Below are 18,551 nucleotides of genomic sequence, written 5' to 3' on the forward strand. Positions count from 1 at the left end.
GCGCGCCTGGATACCATATTGTAACTATTTTTCTATCTATCGGTACAGTCAGCCTTCCCTCCTTCCCCGAACCCCGTCAACCGTCGGCTCTATTTCATTCACATTCCACACTGCTCATTCTTTGTTTTATTCGTGGTGCTAATTGCTTATCATACAGAATAATTCCCTCTTCAATCTCGTGTGATACTGATAGCAGCTATCCCCCCATGAGCTCTGTTGGAGAGGCGCTCGCAAAGGATCATCCCCCTGCGATGGCAGTCACCATGGCCGACGACGATCTCTTCACAAGGGCCATCTCTGGGTATCGGGACGCTTTTTTGGATCGACACTCTCACCTTCCGGAATCAGAGCGCAATCGTCTTTGGAGTCAGCGGTTGAGCCAGTTCTTACCGGCAACGGCGTCATCCAGTTACCGTCCAGTTCCCGGCTCTGGCATCCCTGACACTGGTTCATCTCTCGAGAAATCTGGGAAACGGACGCGACAGGATACTCCTCGGACTCTCCCTGGTTCTGGTCTTCCTCCGACAAAACGACGAGTCACCGTATGTGATCTATCTTGGTCTCCTGCTCCCGCCTCTTCTCCACCTTCCGTTCATAACCCACCATGTTTCTCTTGCGCTACTCCATCCTCTTTCTCTTGACTCCCCCGCCGGCAGTCCATGGATTGACACTTGGCAGACACCGGAGCCACCAGTGACCGTTGACTTGACTCGTGAGCTTTCTCACGCCTCTTCGCCAGCGGCCCCCGAAACCGATCTGAAATCTACTGGAATGGCTTCTCGGACGGACGACTTCTCCCTCCCATCGGTTACTGGGTCCTCTGTCCGGCACACAGCCATGGTTAGATCGCAGAGTCAGCAGACTCCGGTCTCTCACCGAAAACCACTGGCCCCAGGTGTTTTGGGACATCGGCAATCCTACGGACCTCAGCTTTCGCAGCTTCGACTTGACCATGTCAACGAATATTCGCCGTCCGAATATGCTAGGCAGTGTTTGGACGACTTTCAGGACCGGTCGAACGTATCTACGCTGTCGCTGGCCCTCTCTGCGGATCCTGCTTCGAATGGACTCCAGCATCAACTGCAAGCATCAATACCGGAGTTTTCGACAGACCCTACTAATTTGTCGAATCCATCTCTGGCTAACCAACCGGCACCACTGGCTTCAGCAGCAGTGGAGATGACCAGGAGTACTACTACCGACTCCATATGTGGTGGATTGGGCATGATCAGATTTGACTCCACCGGACCAAATCTAAACTCCAGCTACCCCTTCTCTATGCCTTCTACTGAATTTATGCCCTCTGTTTCCCCTGTCAATGTTCCAATCCATGACTACTCAAGTCAGCAAGCCTTGCAACCCGTCACCTTTCCCTTCTCTGACTCCGCTCCTCTTCCATTTTCCTGCTCAGCACCCTCCTCAACTTCATTCTACCCCCCTCCCTCTTCAACTGTCCCTGAATCCCCTGCTACGGAGATGAAGCCTTCCATGTCTGCTGAAAGCGACAGTTCGGCTACTTCTCAGCAGTCAAGAGCGGCGCGGAGGACTCAAGAACAGATTGTGCAGGGTACTCGACCTATTGCACCGAAACTTGAGTCGCGCAATACCTCTCCAGCGAAGCTGGTGGGGCAACACAAGATGATTCGTATCTCATCGTCCGACGGCACTTCGAAAGAAGTTGCGGCAATCCCTAAGGCCTCGATACAACGGCCTCCGCGCCCGAAAACGTACTGCCACATGTGCAATGACCAGCCAGATGGCTTCCACGGGGAGCACGAGCTGCGAAGACACATTGAACGGGTGCACTCAGTGGTCCGTAAGGTTTGGGTCTGCGTGGATATATCTCCAGGCAAGACCTTCCTGGCCAACTGCAAGGCTTGTCGGAATGGGAAACGGTATGGTGCTAATTACAACGCCGCTGCCCATCTCCGTCGTACTCACTTCAACCCGTGCCAACGCGGACGGGGAGGACGTGGAAAAGACAGTGAGAAGCGAGGTGGTAAGGGTGGCGGGAATCACCCGCCGATGGAAGTACTGAAGCACTGGATGGTGCAGCAAGAGGAATTTGTTCTTGAGAATGCCCAGAATGCTGTTGACCAGGACACAACAGGGGAAGATCTGGCTACTGTGCCGCCGTCAGTATCTACGGATGAGGCGGCTTTCAACGGGTTGCCTTCGGCACCAGCTGACAGCCTCCCTCAAGTAGGTATGGAGGCCACTATGGCCCACGGGTACCACGGCTATTCTGACCTCCACACGATGACAGTGGGCCCGTCTCTTGAGACGACATGTTATTTTGATTCTCAGGCTCTACCGCCTGAGATCGACTCGTATGTATGATGATGACCTGTAATGACTTTATTCTTTCCATCTCTTCTTCATTCATCCTTTCGACTTTGGTAACCATCATGATGATTTTTTTATTTTCATGTGATTTCACACATTGATTGGATCTCAATTTCTCTTCACAGCTGTATATCTCCTACTCTTCAGCTCTATTTCACCCTACGCAGGTCTCCCAGTTCGGAGTGATGAGCTCGAGCCATCTTGCTCCACCATATACTAATGTACAAATTCTTCTCATGTTCTGTATTAACATGTAAGCGCGCAGTCTAATACAAATTATGGTCAATATTGTAAAGTATTACCAAGTCGATACCCTACTGTTGAAAGTTGTTAGTCTGGCATTGGCTTGGACAGACCGTCGGTGATTGACTATCTGGAATATCGTACCGGTGCGGCTGGGCGGACAGAATCACACTTCCCATGCTAGCAATTTCTCGTGTACTTTTACCCATTGACTTGTAAGAGATTCTATAGACAGTTCTGTTTTGATAGGACCATTCTACAAATATACTTCTATCCTTCACATTTCTCAGAATCGATTATATCCAGTCGATGCAAATGAGATCCAAGCCCCATATCAATACTTCACATGGCATTCAGACGCTCATTTGAGCCAAAACTGATCCCGGTGATAGGACCGTTGCTGACACCGATCTGGAGGCCAGAGTTCTGATTCCCAAATGTCACACGCATCGAATTATTCTCGTTCCTCGCCAGAACATTCACAATAGTACTGTCCTGCACCCTCATCAGGAGCTCATTGAGCAATCTTCGCGATATATATAGTGCTTTGTGTTCTTCGTCGATCTGTCTCAGCATGTCTGCTTCAGTCTCCGGGTCTGCGGCTGCCTGGGCCAGGTCCACAGGGCCAAATTCCTCTCGTCTTGTTTGGATATCAGCGATCTGATTATTCGTCGTCCTGATGGCGCTTTCGATCTCTGTCTGCCGCATGGAGATCGTCTTCTGGATTTCCTCGGTGAGGCCGGTATGCCGAAGAGAGCTGTATCTATACACCATAATCGCTCGCCAGTCAGTCTCTACTTCTTGAGCATCTAAAGAACACATCGGATTCAACCTACAGCGTTGCTATGCTAACAACGGAGTTGATTGAGATCTTGCAGCTCTGCAGTTGCTCGCACATAGACTTGATTTGTCCCTGCTTGAAGATCCCCACCTTTGCTCGATCGAGCCGCGACAATCTCCCATTGCCATCCTGAGAGCGAGCTGTCCAGCGCTGGAGGTCAGAGCGGAATGTCTCACATGATTTGGTGCAGGTTGCGATGGTGGCTTTTGCTTCATCTGCCACGGTTGTGCCGAGGGACTTCTATTCTTCGCCTGGGATGGCTTGGAGGGAGGCCAGGGCCAGTTAGATGGCGCTGCCGTCGGCCTTTAGATTGCTGATGGTTTTGGGTGCGCCTTTGATGCTTTATAGGGCCTTTAGGAGAAGCGTGAGTCCCTGGAGAGCGGAAACAACGATGCCGACAATGCCTGCGGTATACTAAAAAGATCTACCATTATACATGACAATGAGCATTGTTTGATCTCCGAGGAGAAATTGCGTCCATAGTTTCACGAAAACATGAGGCCATATAGCAAACCGCACAGGTGCCACGTTACTGCGGGGTCTACAGGGATACATAAGGCGGGCGCTTATAGGATCAGTATATTTCCAAGCGCCACAATGTTCATGTCCTCGTTGTTATGCAACAATCATCATGGAACATACGATATCTTTTGGTGAACGAAACGCTGGACTCCAAGTGGGAGTGAGCAACGCTTCCATCACTGCGAACTTCTATTCCCAACCTGGTAAGTCGTGCATCGAACAGGACAAGGCTTCGCTAATGATGTCCTGGTTCAGAAAGACCCGAGACACCGCCGCGCCCATTATCTACTGTTCCGTTTCGTCGCGATCCAGACTTTGTTAGACACGGGACACTACTTGACCAGATTCACGAAAAATGTTTGGCACCGGCATCTAGAATCGCACTGGTGGGCCTTGGCGGCGTTGGGTGAGACAAGTACACTAAAAAGGACTATACGGTTGCTGACACAGGAAAGGAAGTCGCAGCTCGCTATCGAATACTCTCATAGAGTCCGGGAACACTCCCCAGAAACGTGGGTTTTCTGGATCCATGCCAGCAACATAGCTCGTTTCGAACAGGGGTTTCGGGAGATTGCAGAGCGAGCGAAAATCACCGGCCGGCAGGATCCCAAGGCCAATATATATCAACTTGTTCATGCATGGCTCCAGGATGGCCGAAAGGGAAGCTGGGTCCTGATTCTCGATAATGTTGACGATGATCACTTCCTTCGTCGAGCGCCGTTTATCAGTCAGAATCCAACCGAGCGCGACAGAGATCGCTCGCTGGACCGGCCATTATGGGCATATCTCCCCCAAAGTACGCATGGATCCTTGATGATAACTACACGAAATAGAGCCGTGGCGCTCAGAATGGTCGAAGAACGCGACATCATCACTGTGCACCCAATGGATAAGACCCACGCCCAAATGCTTTTTGAGGCGAAGCTTGGGATACCGGAAAACCCAAAGGACATTATGAAGCTGACAGCAGCACTTGAGTGCATGCCTCTTGCAATCGTCCAGGCAGCATCCTACATCCGGCAGAGAGCTCCCCGTTCCTCAGTGAAGCAATACCTTCAACAGTTTGAAAGCAGCGACAGTAGAAAGCTGAGTCTCCTTGAGCATGAGGAGGGACAACTTCGGCGAGACTGGGAGGCCAGAAATTCTATTATTCATACTTGGCAAATATCGTTCGATCACATCCTTCTGGAACGGCCATCAGCCGCAAATCTCCTGGCATTGATGAGCTTCTTTGATCGGCAAGGAATACATCAGTGTCTGCTCCAAGACTTCAGTAATGTAAAAAGAAGCAATACCAACAAAGAAAACTACTCAGACGCAGTTGACAGCTGCACGATGGACAATACAGACAGCCTAGTCCAATCTAATGTGGACGACAGATTCGAGGATGATATCCGCACACTAAGGAACTTCTCATTCATCACGGTGAACGCGGATGCTGCAAGCTTCCGAATGCATCGGTTAGTGCAGCTCGCCGTGCAAAAATGGCTTGAGGCACATGATCAGCTCGAAAGGTGGAAGCTAAGTTCTATCAGAAGCCTTGCAAGAGAGAACGTTCCCTCCAGGAGAATTTGAGGACTGGACAAAGTGTCAACTACTGTTCCCACACACCAAGCTAGCGATGTGTGAGCAGCTGGATACAGATGATTCACTGCCTCTATCGTTACACAAAGCAGCAATATATGCCTGGAGAAAAGGCGACCTGAACGAGGCGGAAGATATGGCAATTAAAGCGTTGAAAATGAGAGAACCACTCTTTGGCAAGGAGAGCTCCGAAACACTCAATAGCATCAATTTACTGGGTCTGGTTCTGGACGGCCAAGGGAAGTATGACGAGGCATTTAACATGTATCGACAGGCAGTAGCGGGTTTTAAGAAGCTGCTAGGGACTGACCACCACTCTTCACTCGTGAGTCTGAACAACTTGGGCTTAGTGCTGAGGAACCGGGGGGAATATGAAGAGGCAGAGACAATGCTTAGGAAAGCGTTAGCAGGGTCTGGGAAGGTATTAGGCCTTGACCACCCCACCACACCTATGTGTATTGGGAACCTAGTGACAGTACTTACACTCCGAGGCAAACATATGGAGGGAGAAATATTGTATCGGGAAGCATTGTCAGGTTTTGCAAACGCCTTCGGAGATGACCATCCCAGTACTCTGACCAGTGTCCATATGCTGGCCATGGTAGTGAAGCTCCAGGGACGGTTCGAGGAGGCTGAGATGTTGTATCGAAGAGCCCTAGCAGGATATGAGAAGATGACTGGGATCGACCATCTCGACATGCTAATGACTACTAGCGAACTAGGCTCGGTGCTCGGTTATCAGGGAAAGTGTCAGGAGTCGGAATTGATGAACCGAGAGGTGCTAGCAAGCTATGAACAGAGGTTGAGGGCCAATCATCCGTTGAAGTTGGTAGCTAATAACAACGTAGCCTCCACGCTCCTGTGGCAAGGGAAGTACAGGGAAGCTGAAGGACTCCTTCAGTAGACACTAACAGGCAGTCAAGAGGTGTTCGGGGCCGACCATCCTGGCACCTTGACATCCGTTGACGACCTGGGCTTTGCGCTCGCTGGCCTTGGGAAATACAGGGATGCTGAGGCGATGCACCAACGAGCACTGGCAGTGAGAGAGAAAACGCTAGGAGCCGAACATCCTGACACACTGGTGGCAATGAGGCATCTTTCCGATAACTGGAAGACACAAGGCCGAGATATCGAAGCAATAGAACTCCTTGAACGGGTTGTTCGGCTCCAATGCCAGTCTCTGGGTGCAGAACATCCGCAAACTAGGTCTTCTATGGCCGAGCTGAACAAATGGAAGGTATCTTGTAGCTCCTTCTTATTTGCTCCACCGCGACTTCTACTTCTGACACTCTCATAGAGAAAGCACAATCGAAGTCAGTTTAAAAAGAGGCCGAACAAAGGATGCGCAATATCCTAGCAAATGTTGAATTTTCAATGACATAGAAGCGCTGGACCATTAAATTGTGATGATATGGTTAGTTCTATTTGACCTGGCCGCATTCCTCCCCGTCAGCGGCCTCTCGTTTCCTCGAATAGCTTCAGGACTTCCCAATTGGGCACTAGGGAGCCTTGTCAATATTGACAACAATCGATCGTCCACATAGGAGGCTGTGTTGTGAGTTGAGAGGACGTGACAAGAGCCGATATGTTGCCGTATGACTTGCGTGAACCAGGGATAATTCATGGTGAAGGTATTCCGTACTCCGTACTCTCTATAGAATATTTAGGTATTTAGGCAGCAACGAGACATGTTCCACTTTAATTGGCGAATTGGGGTGGTGAGTCTGGGCGACACAGTGGCTCAGGTGGACACCAGCCACGAGTGCCACCTCAGTCTCAGAAAAAAAAAAAAGCCAGCAACGATTGGCTGATATGCTGATAGCTCAAACTTGGGACCAGAGCATAGGTATATTTCATTGGTTATTATTTCATGATAAGTTCAGCTGAAGCCACTACCTACCTAGTAGGAGTTCAAGTGTGGGCCACGGACAGCCAATGAGTCTGGCAGGTGAGAGATTTTTGGCCAACCATGACCTCATTACCGACCGCCGGCCGTGGCTTGGTTTTTGTTGTAGACAGTAGGGCTGTAACCGGGCTGGTATTATTAGGAATACTGCTGTGGCTCAGCTCACGAAGGGTGGCTGTTGTTTTGAATTCACTGGTAGAAAACCCAGGAAATTGATAGCAACAAACTGGTACCTACCCATGTTTAAGCATGAAAAAAGCGGATTCTCTGAGGGAGTTCTAGGCAGCCTTGTTACCAGAACCACGATTGAAGGGGTAGCCAGTAGATGGCTTGTGGGAAGCGACCCAGTTCCGCGGTCGGGGTATTCGCACTAAGAGTTCAGCGTTGCATATGTGGAGGGACAATTTTAAAAGACTGATCCTTGGACGAGTTGTTTGAGAAATCTGTTGAATTGTGGAAGCATTCGGACAGAGAGCTAATAATAAAAACCCATTGAGTTGTCAAGGTAGTCATCTGGAGGAACTTAGTCCGAATCTTAGCTTGCCTAGCTCCCTCTGATCCCTTCTCCTCCTTCTCCGCTTCTTTGTCCCTTTTCAGTTTTCAAACACCACAGCTCATCTTCTCCTCTTATTTGACCCCTTTCCCATCGCCTTATTGCCTATTCTCGAACCGTTGGCACTTGGCATTTGCTTAGGTACGCTTTCTCCCTTGTTATTGGCTCTCCGTTGCGTATGGTTCTGTTCTCGCAGACGATCGCGCCATTCTCCTACTCTCTCTCCGCCAGTCTGATTTTTGTTATCCATACTGACTGTTCTACTCTCTCAACGTTGCAGAACACTCTTCCTCCATCATGAGTTCCTCGGACTACTACAATCAAGGCCATCAGCCTCAGTAAGTGATGTTGGACTCATTTGCATCTATCCTTCCCACCTCCTATCGTCCTTTTCGTTCATTCCCTTCCGGCCTGGTGTTTCGAACTTCACCACGCCTTGCTTCTTGGACTCAAGACAGTCATGGAGCGCTTTAGCTACGCTGTCATCATGCTTTTGTTCTTCGAGGAAACGCTGCTGAAGGAAGGCTTGAACGAAGACAATGCGATCTCTTCTCATGTATTTGGATTTTGCGCTTGAAGGTAGTTTCTAATCTGTTTTGTGAATATAGTTACCCCCAAGCTCCCCAAGGTTATTACCCTCCTCAACAGGGACAATACCCGCCAGGCTATCCTCCCCAACAGCCGCAAGGCTATGCTCCACCGCAGCAGCCGTACCAACCTCCAGTACGTTACAACACCGTCGCATGTCTACGGAGAATAAAGAACTAATAGACTCGGCAGCAGCAAATGCCGTACCAAGAACAGCCTCGTCAGAAGAAGGACCGTGGATGTCTAGGTGCTTGGTAAGCTCTACTCGTTTCCCTCCCTTGACCAGAGTCGCGTGGATACGATGTTTGCGTATCAGTTGCTAACGCTGCTCTTCTCTCCGCTAGTCTTGCCACCCTCTGCTGCTGCTTCCTTTGCGAAGAGACCTGCGAGTGCTGCTTTGATTGTATCGAATGCTGCGAAATGTGCTAAGCCTCGCGATCGATGACGTCGATAATATTCCCACATCGAATGCCGCTGGACTTGTAGACACGCCGGGAGTGATATCCTCCTTGTTTATACACTCATCCGGTCCTTTATATCTATTACGATCTATACCTCGGATGTTCTGCTCGGTGGTTTTTGTTTCTATACATTTTTGTGTATGCTGCTTGTTTTTGTTTATGAAATATGACTTTTGAGGAATAGGTGCTTGCAAATGAGGATACCATTCCTTTAGTACTACGCAGTTTATAATCTGACTTGGAATCTCGGACCACCACCAGCTGTAACGATGTGACATCAAGACGGTCTTTCATTGCGCGTGAGCAGGACATCTTGCATGGCCAGGGCTGACTCTTGACGTTGTCATATGGTGGCTACAGCCTCATACCACAGGCAGCGAGTCGATGAGTTTCAGAGGTCAACTCCAAAGTGAAGCTAGTCAAACAGCGATCTGTGATGGTTTGTATTGAGGGATCATCTGTTCAGATCATGGTAGGCGAATCCATTAGGACAACTTGATAGTGCATTGAGCTTGATATTGTAGGTATGATCGTCCTGAAAGTTTGTCAAGACAGCGTCAAGGTTGAAAAGATAGGGAAAGAGAAACCAAGCGGCGGGGGCCATTAGTTGTGCTTGGTCTCCTTTCGCCTTCCTTGGAACATGTGTACGTTGTACACAGTGGTCATCAACAAGGTCACGCCGCTCAGACTGATCAGAGCATGAAGATCTGGCTCTCCGCGAACAAGCCAGTGAAGTTGATGAATGGAGAAGAAGCTCGCACAACACAAAGCTAAAGTTTTGACAATACCTCCGAGGCCTCTTATGACTTTAACCACGACCATCAAGTGAAATGCGAGGTACGAGAGGGGCATTCGGAGGCTTCGGACGGAGAAATGGAGTCCGTCAAACCCCACATGGAGAATCCCCGATTCTCCTCGTTTCTCCATGCATTGCTCATATTCAGACTAGCCATCATCTAAACGGACAGTCTCCGGCATTTCTCCCGGCTCCAGCAGCACATATTTAGCTTTTGATTCTTGTCTCGCACGTTCCATGGCAAGCAAATTGGGCCGTCCATGCGGGGAACTTCCGTCTGGGGCTTGCCTAAACTCCTCCCTTGGTCGACGACCATTTAGACTACTGGGGATGATGAGAGTTTATTTTCTTGCCAATATTCAGCCACGGCTCTTGTTTGCAGGAAGTATTTGGTATAAGTCCCAATGGGACTCTCCTCAGTGTTGGAGAAAGTCGTACCTTTGCTGAATCCTCTCAGAGAGACTGACTGGATCTAGTCGGCAGTCTGCGACGTCTCTACCTGCTCGAGGTGATTTAGCATCTAATCATGCGTCCCGGCTAATTGCCCCTACGAACTTGGAAATGCCCTGACGATCACCCTTGTCACCCCCTCATGGGATTTTGCCAGAATGGGAAGCTTGAAAACAATCGCTTGCGGGCCTCTCGTTCTCGTCCCTTGCAATTCATGCAAGCTTTAATTAGACAGACCACGTTGTTCAGGTTGACCCCGCAGATACAGCTTCAATTGAGGGGTAGAATTATGCTTCAGCAAGGAGACATCCTTCCCTGGCCCGCCATGGACGCATATATAATGTCACTGCGATCTGCAGGATCTGCCTCGTAACCCTGCCAATTGACCAGGTATAGGACCTGCAGATAACTACCAGAGCGTGTCTTTCTGTGGAGCGGGATACCATGCTGTTGTCTAATTCTCTTCTCCTGCCGCTTCTGGCAGCGTGCACTGCCGCCGTTGAGATCTCCGTTGCGTCGTCTGGGGGCAATGTCACGACTAACTTGCAGTACGGTCTCATGGAAGAGGTGATTCCTCATAGCAGCAGTAAACTTTGACACGAATGCTAATGATAAATGCAGGAAATCAACCACTGTGGTGAAGGGGGTCTCTATGCGGAGTTGATTCGCAATCGTGCGTTCCAGGGAGGTTCCAAGTACCCGTCCAACTTGGACGCTTGGACCGCTGTCAACGGAGCTACGCTGTCTCTGAAGAACCTCAGTGATCCCCTATCATCTGCTTTGCCTACATCGGTCAACGTCAAGGGCGGCAAGGGTCAAGCTGGTCTCACTAACCTGGGCTGGTGGGGCATTGATGTCAAGCCCCAGCAATATACCGGGTCTTTTTACGTGAAGGGTGCCTACAATGGCAGCTTCACGGCTTTACTTCAGTCTGCACGTACGGGCAAAGTCTTTGCCAGTGCTAAGATTGCGTCGCATAGCGTTGAGGACAAATGGGTGCAGCACAGCTTTACCCTTGTTCCTCATAGCGCTGCCCCGGATACCAACAATACTTTCTCCATCACTTTTGATACATCGGTTAGTAGATCAAAAGGATAAGACCACAGGGACTTACTAACCCGGTTTATATACAGAAAGCTGAAGACGGTGCATTGGACTTCAACCTCATTAGCCTGTTCCCGCCTACCTGGAACAACCGCCCCAATGGACTTCGGAGAGATCTGATGCAAGCAATGAAGGACTTTGGTCCGGTAAGAATTAGGATTATTGTGCATCTTAGGACGCAAGTTGCTAACGACGCAGAAATTCCTACGCTTCCCTGGTGGTAACAATCTTGAAGGTGACACCATCGACGGCCGCTGGAAGTGGAACGAGACCATTGGTCCGCTCAAGGACCGTCCGGGTCGTGCCACTACTTGGGGATACCAGGAAACCGGTGGAATGGGTCTGGTTGAGTACATGGAGTGGTGTGATGATCTTGGGCTCGAGCCTAGTGAGTGATTTACAGTCAGGGACGTGACGATGCCGCTAACCCAGTACAAGTCCTTGCGGTCTGGAGCGGTCTCGCGCTTAATGGCGACGTTATCCCCGAAGACGAACTCCATGTGTATGTGGAAGATGCCCTCAACGAGCTTGAGTTCCTCACCGGCTCCGTGGAGACCAAGTATGGAGCATTGCGCGCTTCCGTCGGCCACCCCGAACCCTGGGTCGTCAAATATGTCGAAGTTGGCAACGAGGATGGCCTGAGCAACGGGATGGCCTCCTACGCATCCTACCGGTTCAAGGCTTTCTACGATGCAATCAAGGCCAAGTACCCTGACATTACTGTCCTGGCATCGACCATTGATATAACGCTCCCTGGTGACGCTGGAGGTGACTATCATTTGTACGATATTCCCGACAATTTTGTCAAAAGCTTCGGCTTCTTCGACAATATGTCCGAGGATCACCCAATTCTGCTTGGTAAGTATGACAAACCCCAAACTATAGCTCTGACTAACACTTGATAGGTGAAATTGCCGCGGTGCAGTATAACGGAGGCACAATTGACTGGGGCAACAGACAATTCTCCCTCTACCCATGGTGGATTGGAAGCGTCGCGGAAGCCGTGTTCCTTCTGGGTGCCGAAAGAAACGCCAACAAGATTATCGGAACGACCTACGTAGGTTGCCATACTTTGTTGGAACGACCAAAACTAACGAAATAGGCACCGATGCTCATGAACCTGGACAACTACGAGTGGTCCCCCACTTTCCTGGCCTTTAATTCCGACCCTGATCAGACAGCCCGCTCCACCAGCTGGCACGTTTATGATGTATGCTCCTCTCATTCGCACCTCACCTCGTTCCATACTATCCATGCTAATCAGCATAGCTCTTCTCTCACACCCACATGACCAACACCCTCCCCACCAAATCCTCCGACAAGTATGGTCCTCTCTACTACGTCGCCGGTCTCGACAACAGCACCAACAGCCACATCTTCAAGGCGGCCGTGTACAACAGCACCGCCGACGTACCGGTCTCGCTAACCTTTGACGGCGTCCAGGCCGGCACCGCCGCTGAACTGACTGTGCTGACTGCGCCTGACGCCTACTCCATGAACGCAGTGGGCGGTGCCAACCTCGTCAACAGCAAGGTGTCGACCCTGCGGGCTGGCAAACAGGGCGTTTTCACATTCAGTTTGCCGAATCTGAGCGTGGCTGTTCTGAAGACCAACGGTAATAAGTGATTGCTGTGTGACTAGTATACTGGAAGGGGATTGTGTACAGGAGACCATTATGTAGATAGTGGTACTAGAACAGATCCACTTAAGCAATTGTGCGTTTGCATGGAATTACGTCTCCAACCTCGGCCCTTGGTAATGCCTCTTCGCATACACGAACCAATTCACCACCCCCAGAAGCAACATTACAACCAACACAACAGATGCATAATCTACCCTAGTTAGCCCCAACCTTCGTCTACAGCTACAATAACAAACGACAAAGGAAAATGAAGGAGAAAGGACGTACTCATATTCCCCCCGGTAACAGGGAACGTCGTCGGAAACGTAAAGAAAACCGTAATCACCACCGCCCACACAATCGTCATCGCATTACACACATACCCCACCACATGGGGGAGCTTGAACGGCCTCGATGGCGGGAGATACTCCGCCGAGCGACGGCGGTAGATGAGCAATGCCGCTGGGACAGCGAAGGAGATCTGCGCGACGATGACGGTTGTGCCTATGAAGGCGTTGAAGGCTGCATCTATCAGATTCTATCTCTATATGATTGGATTGAAGCTGCAACTGCTGAGGAGACATACCCGTCGTCGAGCAGACGTATACAATCCCGATAAGCAGGACGAGGAGACCGTTTAGGAGGAGGGCGTAGACGGGGACGTTGAGGGTTGGGTGGACGGATGCGAGACGGCGCGAGAAGAAGAGGGCGTCGTCGCGGGCGAAGGACCAGGTGAGTCTGGATGCGGTCTGGTGGACTGCGTTGAAGGCGATGGAGGAGACGACGACGAGGGCGGCCATGGAGATTGTGGCGGCTGTTGGGGAGCGGGTGGCTTTTTCCCAGATGAAGTAGATGGGGAACCTAGACGGGTTCGTTTGTCAGTAAGTGGTTGTGGTTGTGATTATGGAGAAGGGCAAAGACGCAGACGTACCCTGTTGGCGAGGACAGAGATGACTCCACGTCGCGGTAGCTGTAGATGACGGCGATGGAAAAAGGGAACGCGGTGAGAAAGCCCACCACAACGGTTACCAGCACGGCCTTGGGGACAATACGCTCTGGCTCGAGACACTCTTCTGCTAGGTGGAGGGTCGCGTCCAGACCGGAGAGCATGAACTGCGGCGTGGAGAGGCCGGTCAGGAAGGAGATGCCGTTGGACCAGCCGCCGGAGCCATTGATGAACTGCGTCCAGATGGCCCAGGAGTCGACCTCGGTGTGGGAGCGGGCGGGACAGGTTATGGTGATGACGAGGAAGGTTTTGAGGGAGAGGAGGACTGTTGGATGCGGCGTCAGCATGCAGAAGTATATCCCAGGGAATAACGAGGAGAGAAGGGAGGGAACGTACAGCCCGCATTGTAGACCCAGAGGGTTCTGTTGGTGAGAAAGATGTTGTAGACAACCATGATAATGTTGAAGAGCTGATACACCAGAAAGTAATGCCACGCCTGAGGCACATACTCAGGCTGCCATCGGATAACCACCGCTATGAGCGCCTGCGTTGAGGCCACCGCAATCGACGCCGCGAGTGTGATCCACGAGAACACGGCCGCAAAACCACTAAAGTACGACAGGCCGCGGCTCCATCGCTCAGACGCCAGAATAGAGGTGAAGTGGTACTGTCCGCCTGCGGCGGGATAGACGCTGGCCAGTTCCGCTAGTGTGACACCGGTGCACAGCATGGCAACAGTGACAGCTACGATACCGTAGAGCAATGACACAGCGCCTCCAGACTGCACGGCAATAGCAAAGCTGGTGGCGATGGCGACCCAGCTGTTGGAGATGTTGTAGCCCACGGCGATGATGCTGAGGATGCTGAACTTGCGCTTCATGGGCATGTCCAGCAGGCCCATGACGACCTGGCCGGTGGTCAGTTCGATTTCTGGGGTTCCATTGTCGTGTGGTTTGGAATACGAGGCTGTTCTTTTGATTTCTGTCTCCATAATGGACTGGAAGACGTAAGGTGCAGCGTGATGCGAGTCCCTTGGAGAGGAGGCCGGCGACTTCTATATGGACTACGAGTTACGCTTCCCCAGACTCCCCCTCAAACCTATGGCCGCCACATCCTTGGGATCCATAGTCTGACAGGATAGTCGTATCCACTGGCGTGAGTTACAGCGATAAAGATGATCTTACCCTTACTGACATCTCATTATGCAATGGCTGATACCATTTGACCGGATCAGACAGGCAACAGAACAATGTCGGAACGCCATATCGAATTCCGAGCCTGTTATCAACACTCTCTCCAACAAGCTTCTTATCGGGCAGGAACTCCAGTTCATTTTTCGAGAGACGAGAAAAGAGTGCATCGGACGGAACAAAGCGGAATTCTGCCACTCGCCTGAAAAAGGATTGTTAACGATCTTGCGGGGGAGGTTAAGGGATTGGCGAATTGGACGACAACTACTGGCTCAACGTCAACTGAAGTCAGGACAAAAGCCAATTTCCCCGCAAATCAGGCCGGGTCCGTGGCGTCGATGTCGATGGTCAAGTCAGCCGTGGTTATGCTCGCCCTCATTGAGCTTCAGGGTTACGGTTTGGTTCCGAGTTTCCATCCCAAGGGACCCGAGGTTGGCTATTCAAGAGAGCTAGCTAATGCGGAGGAATGAACGCTGTTTGATAAACTGTGAGGAGCTTGAATCGATCGATATGTCAGTGGCTCAGCTGTTTGCTCTTCTGATGTAGATACCAACATGATCGTTCTTTTCGCCACAAAATCCATCCTTATCTCGGTAGGGCGATTATGTGGACAGCGGACAAAGATCTATCCTTTGCCTCTAGTTCTACAGAGTACAGACCCATGAAAACTCATCCTTCTTTCAGTGGAACACATCGATGAGGTCTCATCTCGGAAGCAATGTGGACTGACAGCCAAGTCATAGTCCATCGGATATGCGGGGTTACCGCGCCTTCGGGATTGCTCCGCAGAGCGGAATCGAACCTTTTCGCCATTATATCATAAGTTCATAACCTTAGAACGCGTAATGTCTTTTACTCGAGCCTGTGAACGATTGTATTCCGTATTCGCGGCGACTAGCCTAATACATGGCTACAAGCGTAGTGATCCTCTCTTCACATTTGAATGGATTTTGAACTTCCATTCACCAATCCAACAAAGCTTCAGCTAGTCAACGACGTACTGCAGAAGCCAGAACCTACCTTTCCCCTGCCTTGTCACTGTAAGATAATAGCCAGTGTAGAGCATTGTTGGTTTCTATCCCGGAGGACGCTCCAAGGCTCATGCGGAGTTCCCCCGTTGTAACCCCTTACCCTTGGAAAACAACGCAGCAATGGTCGCAATAAATGCGAAGCTAGCAGATGCAGCAAAAGATAATCTGATACCTCTGTAGTAAACCAGTCGTGCGGCCATCTGAATGTCAGGGGGCAGGTCCTGTATGGCGGAAACGGAGTGTCGAACTTGCTCGATAATCTATCACAGCATCAATTGCGAGGGTCAGCCAATGTTCCATGTCACACTGATGCTCCATTTGAGGGATGTTACTTTCCATTTGTCTGGTATTCCACTCAAGGCCTTCGAAAGGCCTGAGCGTAATGTATTTTGAATAATGGTTGATGTAATGGCAACGCCCCAGACAGTCCCTAGAGACCGTATCAGGTAGACAGTGGATGCAGACACCGCGTGATCTAACGGAAGTTATGAGTCCGGAACTTTCGATGAGGTAGAGCCCCCAACTTACCGGTGTGGTCAAATGCAGCGAGAAACGTAAACAAGATTCCGGGGTAGACGATCCCCTGGCCAAGACTGGCTGGAATCACGTAGGTGAGGTATTTCCACCCAGCATCGTGGAATTGGATAGACATCACGAGCAAATTTCCAATGCACATCAGTAAGCACCCTGCACGCACAAGGTATGCCAATCTGCCCCAGCGGGACATGACGATACCAGAGATCAGCCCGCCGATGGGAGTGGCCAAGGAGGGAATAGCCAACCTTGCCCCGGCTTTGGTAGGCGTGTCTAGCAGTATCACCTGGAATAAGAGCGGGAGAGTGAAGAGAAACTGCCTCTGGTTAGCTGTAGGCTAGACAGCCCCAATAGCAGAGGTGCACTCACTGCATACGCAGCCATTCCAACACAAACGTTCGCAATTTGAGTGGATACAGGCATGAGCCCGCGGAGCATTCTTGACGGGATCAGAGGAATTGCCGGCGTCTTCGCTTCGACGACCATGAACAAACCCAAAAGGAGCAAGCTGGACACGAGTGACAGGATGACCCAAATGCTCGACCATGGAAGCTGATTTCCACCCAGACTCAAGCCGACAAGTTGGCTTGAAAGGCCAAGAATGAGCAGCAGAGCTCCTAATATATCGACATGTCGCAGTATCGCCCGAAAACTCTGCCCTTGTCCAAAAGTTTGGCTAGGCCGCGGAAGATGCAGAACAAGATGGCCGGAGATCAATGCGAACAGTCCTACAGGAACCTGCACCAGAAAGCACCATCTCCATCCAATCGTATCAACAATCGAGCCACCAAAAGACGCACCACAGATGGAGCCAAAGCCATGCATACCATTTTGCAGAGCTTGATACATACCCCGACGTCTGAATGGGATGAGGTCGGAGTTGACAATTGTAGCTGGATCGTGTGAGCGCTGTCCTCCAGCTCGGGATGATGTGACTTACCCATAGTCATTAGACCTCCACCGCCAATTCCCGTCAACGCCCGCATCGTATTCAGCAAGACAATATCCCTCGCAACACCACAACCCAGACAGCCAATGACGAATGTAATGGTGGCGGTGAAAAAGGACACTCTCCTGCCAAATATATCTGAAAAGCGACCATATAGAGGCTGAAAGGCGGTGCTAGTGATGAGATAAGAAGTTGTGAGCCACGACGCAGTGTTGGCGGCGTTGAATTCCGAGCTAATCACAGCGTACGTTGAGGCTGTGATAGTACCATCGAATCCGGAGAGAAATACATTCGACATGATAGCTGACAATGACAGTGAGTTTCCACTTCAGTGGTTTCTCGCGATGTACTTACCGATCTGGACCCAAAGGAATCCTTTGGGTGGTGCCCAAATTTCCTCCGTCGAATCCAGCAGCGGTCGCTCCTCGTACGGCACAGACAGGGTTGATTCAACATCATCTGATTGGTCTGATATCGTTGGACTGCCTACAGCTGAACCTGTAGGAGATGACATGACGAGGATCACTAGGTGCTGTGGCCCAGGAAAGAAATGCAGCGGGTGGGCGGGAGGCCGACAGGATTCGTTCTCAAAGCACTGGTGTCCAATTGAAACGACAAAGAGTCTCGATGTCGTCAAGCTCGAGGAAAATATCATGCCTTTGAAGACAAAGGACTATTTGAATAGTTTTGAGCCCATGGATATCGATAAGCACGAAATCGTGCTCCACTATTGAGCCATGTTGCCAAGCTCGCTTAACGTTGATCCTCATCGGACTCCCGAAACGGAAAACAGCTGCACTTCTCAGGAGAGGCATGAAAGATGTGCAAAATTCAGAGAATACTCGCCCGTGCTTTGTTATCAAAAGCGTGTAATATCGCTACAATA

General features: G+C 50.6%; 7 protein-coding genes across 7 annotated transcripts; 4 read left to right on the forward strand and 3 right to left on the reverse strand.

Moving 5' to 3' along the window:
* Positions 1 to 206: 206 nt before the first annotated feature.
* On the forward strand, positions 207 to 2,340 carry Aspvir_000305 (uncharacterized protein; the record flags this gene model as incomplete). The annotated part of the gene is made up of 2 exons (XM_043265442.1): positions 207 to 542; positions 679 to 2,340. The coding sequence occupies 2 exons, from the start codon at positions 207 to 209 to the stop codon at positions 2,338 to 2,340; spliced, it is 1,998 nt and encodes a 665-aa protein (XP_043121377.1).
* Positions 2,341 to 2,931: 591 nt separating this feature from the next.
* Positions 2,932 to 3,363, reverse strand: Aspvir_000306 (uncharacterized protein; the record flags this gene model as incomplete). Its single annotated transcript, XM_043265443.1, has 1 exon — positions 2,932 to 3,363. One exon carries the CDS (start codon positions 3,361 to 3,363, stop codon positions 2,932 to 2,934), a length of 432 nt encoding a protein of 143 aa, XP_043121378.1.
* Positions 3,364 to 4,061: 698 nt separating this feature from the next.
* On the forward strand, positions 4,062 to 5,527 carry Aspvir_000307 (uncharacterized protein; the record flags this gene model as incomplete). Its single annotated transcript, XM_043265444.1, has 3 exons — positions 4,062 to 4,155; positions 4,208 to 4,358; positions 4,408 to 5,527. The coding sequence occupies 3 exons, from the start codon at positions 4,062 to 4,064 to the stop codon at positions 5,525 to 5,527; spliced, it is 1,365 nt and encodes a 454-aa protein (XP_043121379.1).
* A 46-nt stretch (positions 5,528 to 5,573) lies between these two features.
* Aspvir_000308 (uncharacterized protein) lies at positions 5,574 to 6,440 on the forward strand (the record flags this gene model as incomplete). The annotated part of the gene is made up of 2 exons (XM_043265445.1): positions 5,574 to 5,577; positions 5,629 to 6,440. 2 exons carry the CDS (start codon positions 5,574 to 5,576, stop codon positions 6,438 to 6,440), a joined length of 816 nt encoding a protein of 271 aa, XP_043121380.1.
* Positions 6,441 to 10,734: 4,294 nt separating this feature from the next.
* On the forward strand, positions 10,735 to 13,020 carry Aspvir_000309 (alpha-L-arabinofuranosidase A; the record flags this gene model as incomplete). Its single annotated transcript, XM_043265446.1, has 8 exons — positions 10,735 to 10,857; positions 10,912 to 11,367; positions 11,424 to 11,540; positions 11,593 to 11,782; positions 11,833 to 12,252; positions 12,300 to 12,451; positions 12,497 to 12,604; positions 12,664 to 13,020. 8 exons carry the CDS (start codon positions 10,735 to 10,737, stop codon positions 13,018 to 13,020), a joined length of 1,923 nt encoding a protein of 640 aa, XP_043121381.1.
* Positions 13,021 to 13,226: 206 nt separating this feature from the next.
* Aspvir_000310 (putative choline transport protein) lies at positions 13,227 to 14,952 on the reverse strand (the record flags this gene model as incomplete). Its single annotated transcript, XM_043265447.1, has 5 exons — positions 13,227 to 13,231; positions 13,304 to 13,537; positions 13,602 to 13,876; positions 13,947 to 14,286; positions 14,358 to 14,952. The coding sequence occupies 5 exons, from the start codon at positions 14,950 to 14,952 to the stop codon at positions 13,227 to 13,229; spliced, it is 1,449 nt and encodes a 482-aa protein (XP_043121382.1).
* A 1,705-nt stretch (positions 14,953 to 16,657) lies between these two features.
* On the reverse strand, positions 16,658 to 18,179 carry Aspvir_000311 (MDR family MFS transporter; the record flags this gene model as incomplete). The annotated part of the gene is made up of 4 exons (XM_043265448.1): positions 16,658 to 17,032; positions 17,086 to 17,609; positions 17,657 to 17,968; positions 18,020 to 18,179. 4 exons carry the CDS (start codon positions 18,177 to 18,179, stop codon positions 16,658 to 16,660), a joined length of 1,371 nt encoding a protein of 456 aa, XP_043121383.1.
* Between the last annotated feature and the right edge of the window lie 372 nt (positions 18,180 to 18,551).

This window comes from Aspergillus viridinutans (assembly GCF_018404265.1).
Source record: "Aspergillus viridinutans IFM 47045 DNA, scaffold_1, whole genome shotgun sequence".
Classification (NCBI taxonomy): Eukaryota; Fungi; Ascomycota; class Eurotiomycetes; order Eurotiales; family Aspergillaceae; genus Aspergillus; species Aspergillus viridinutans.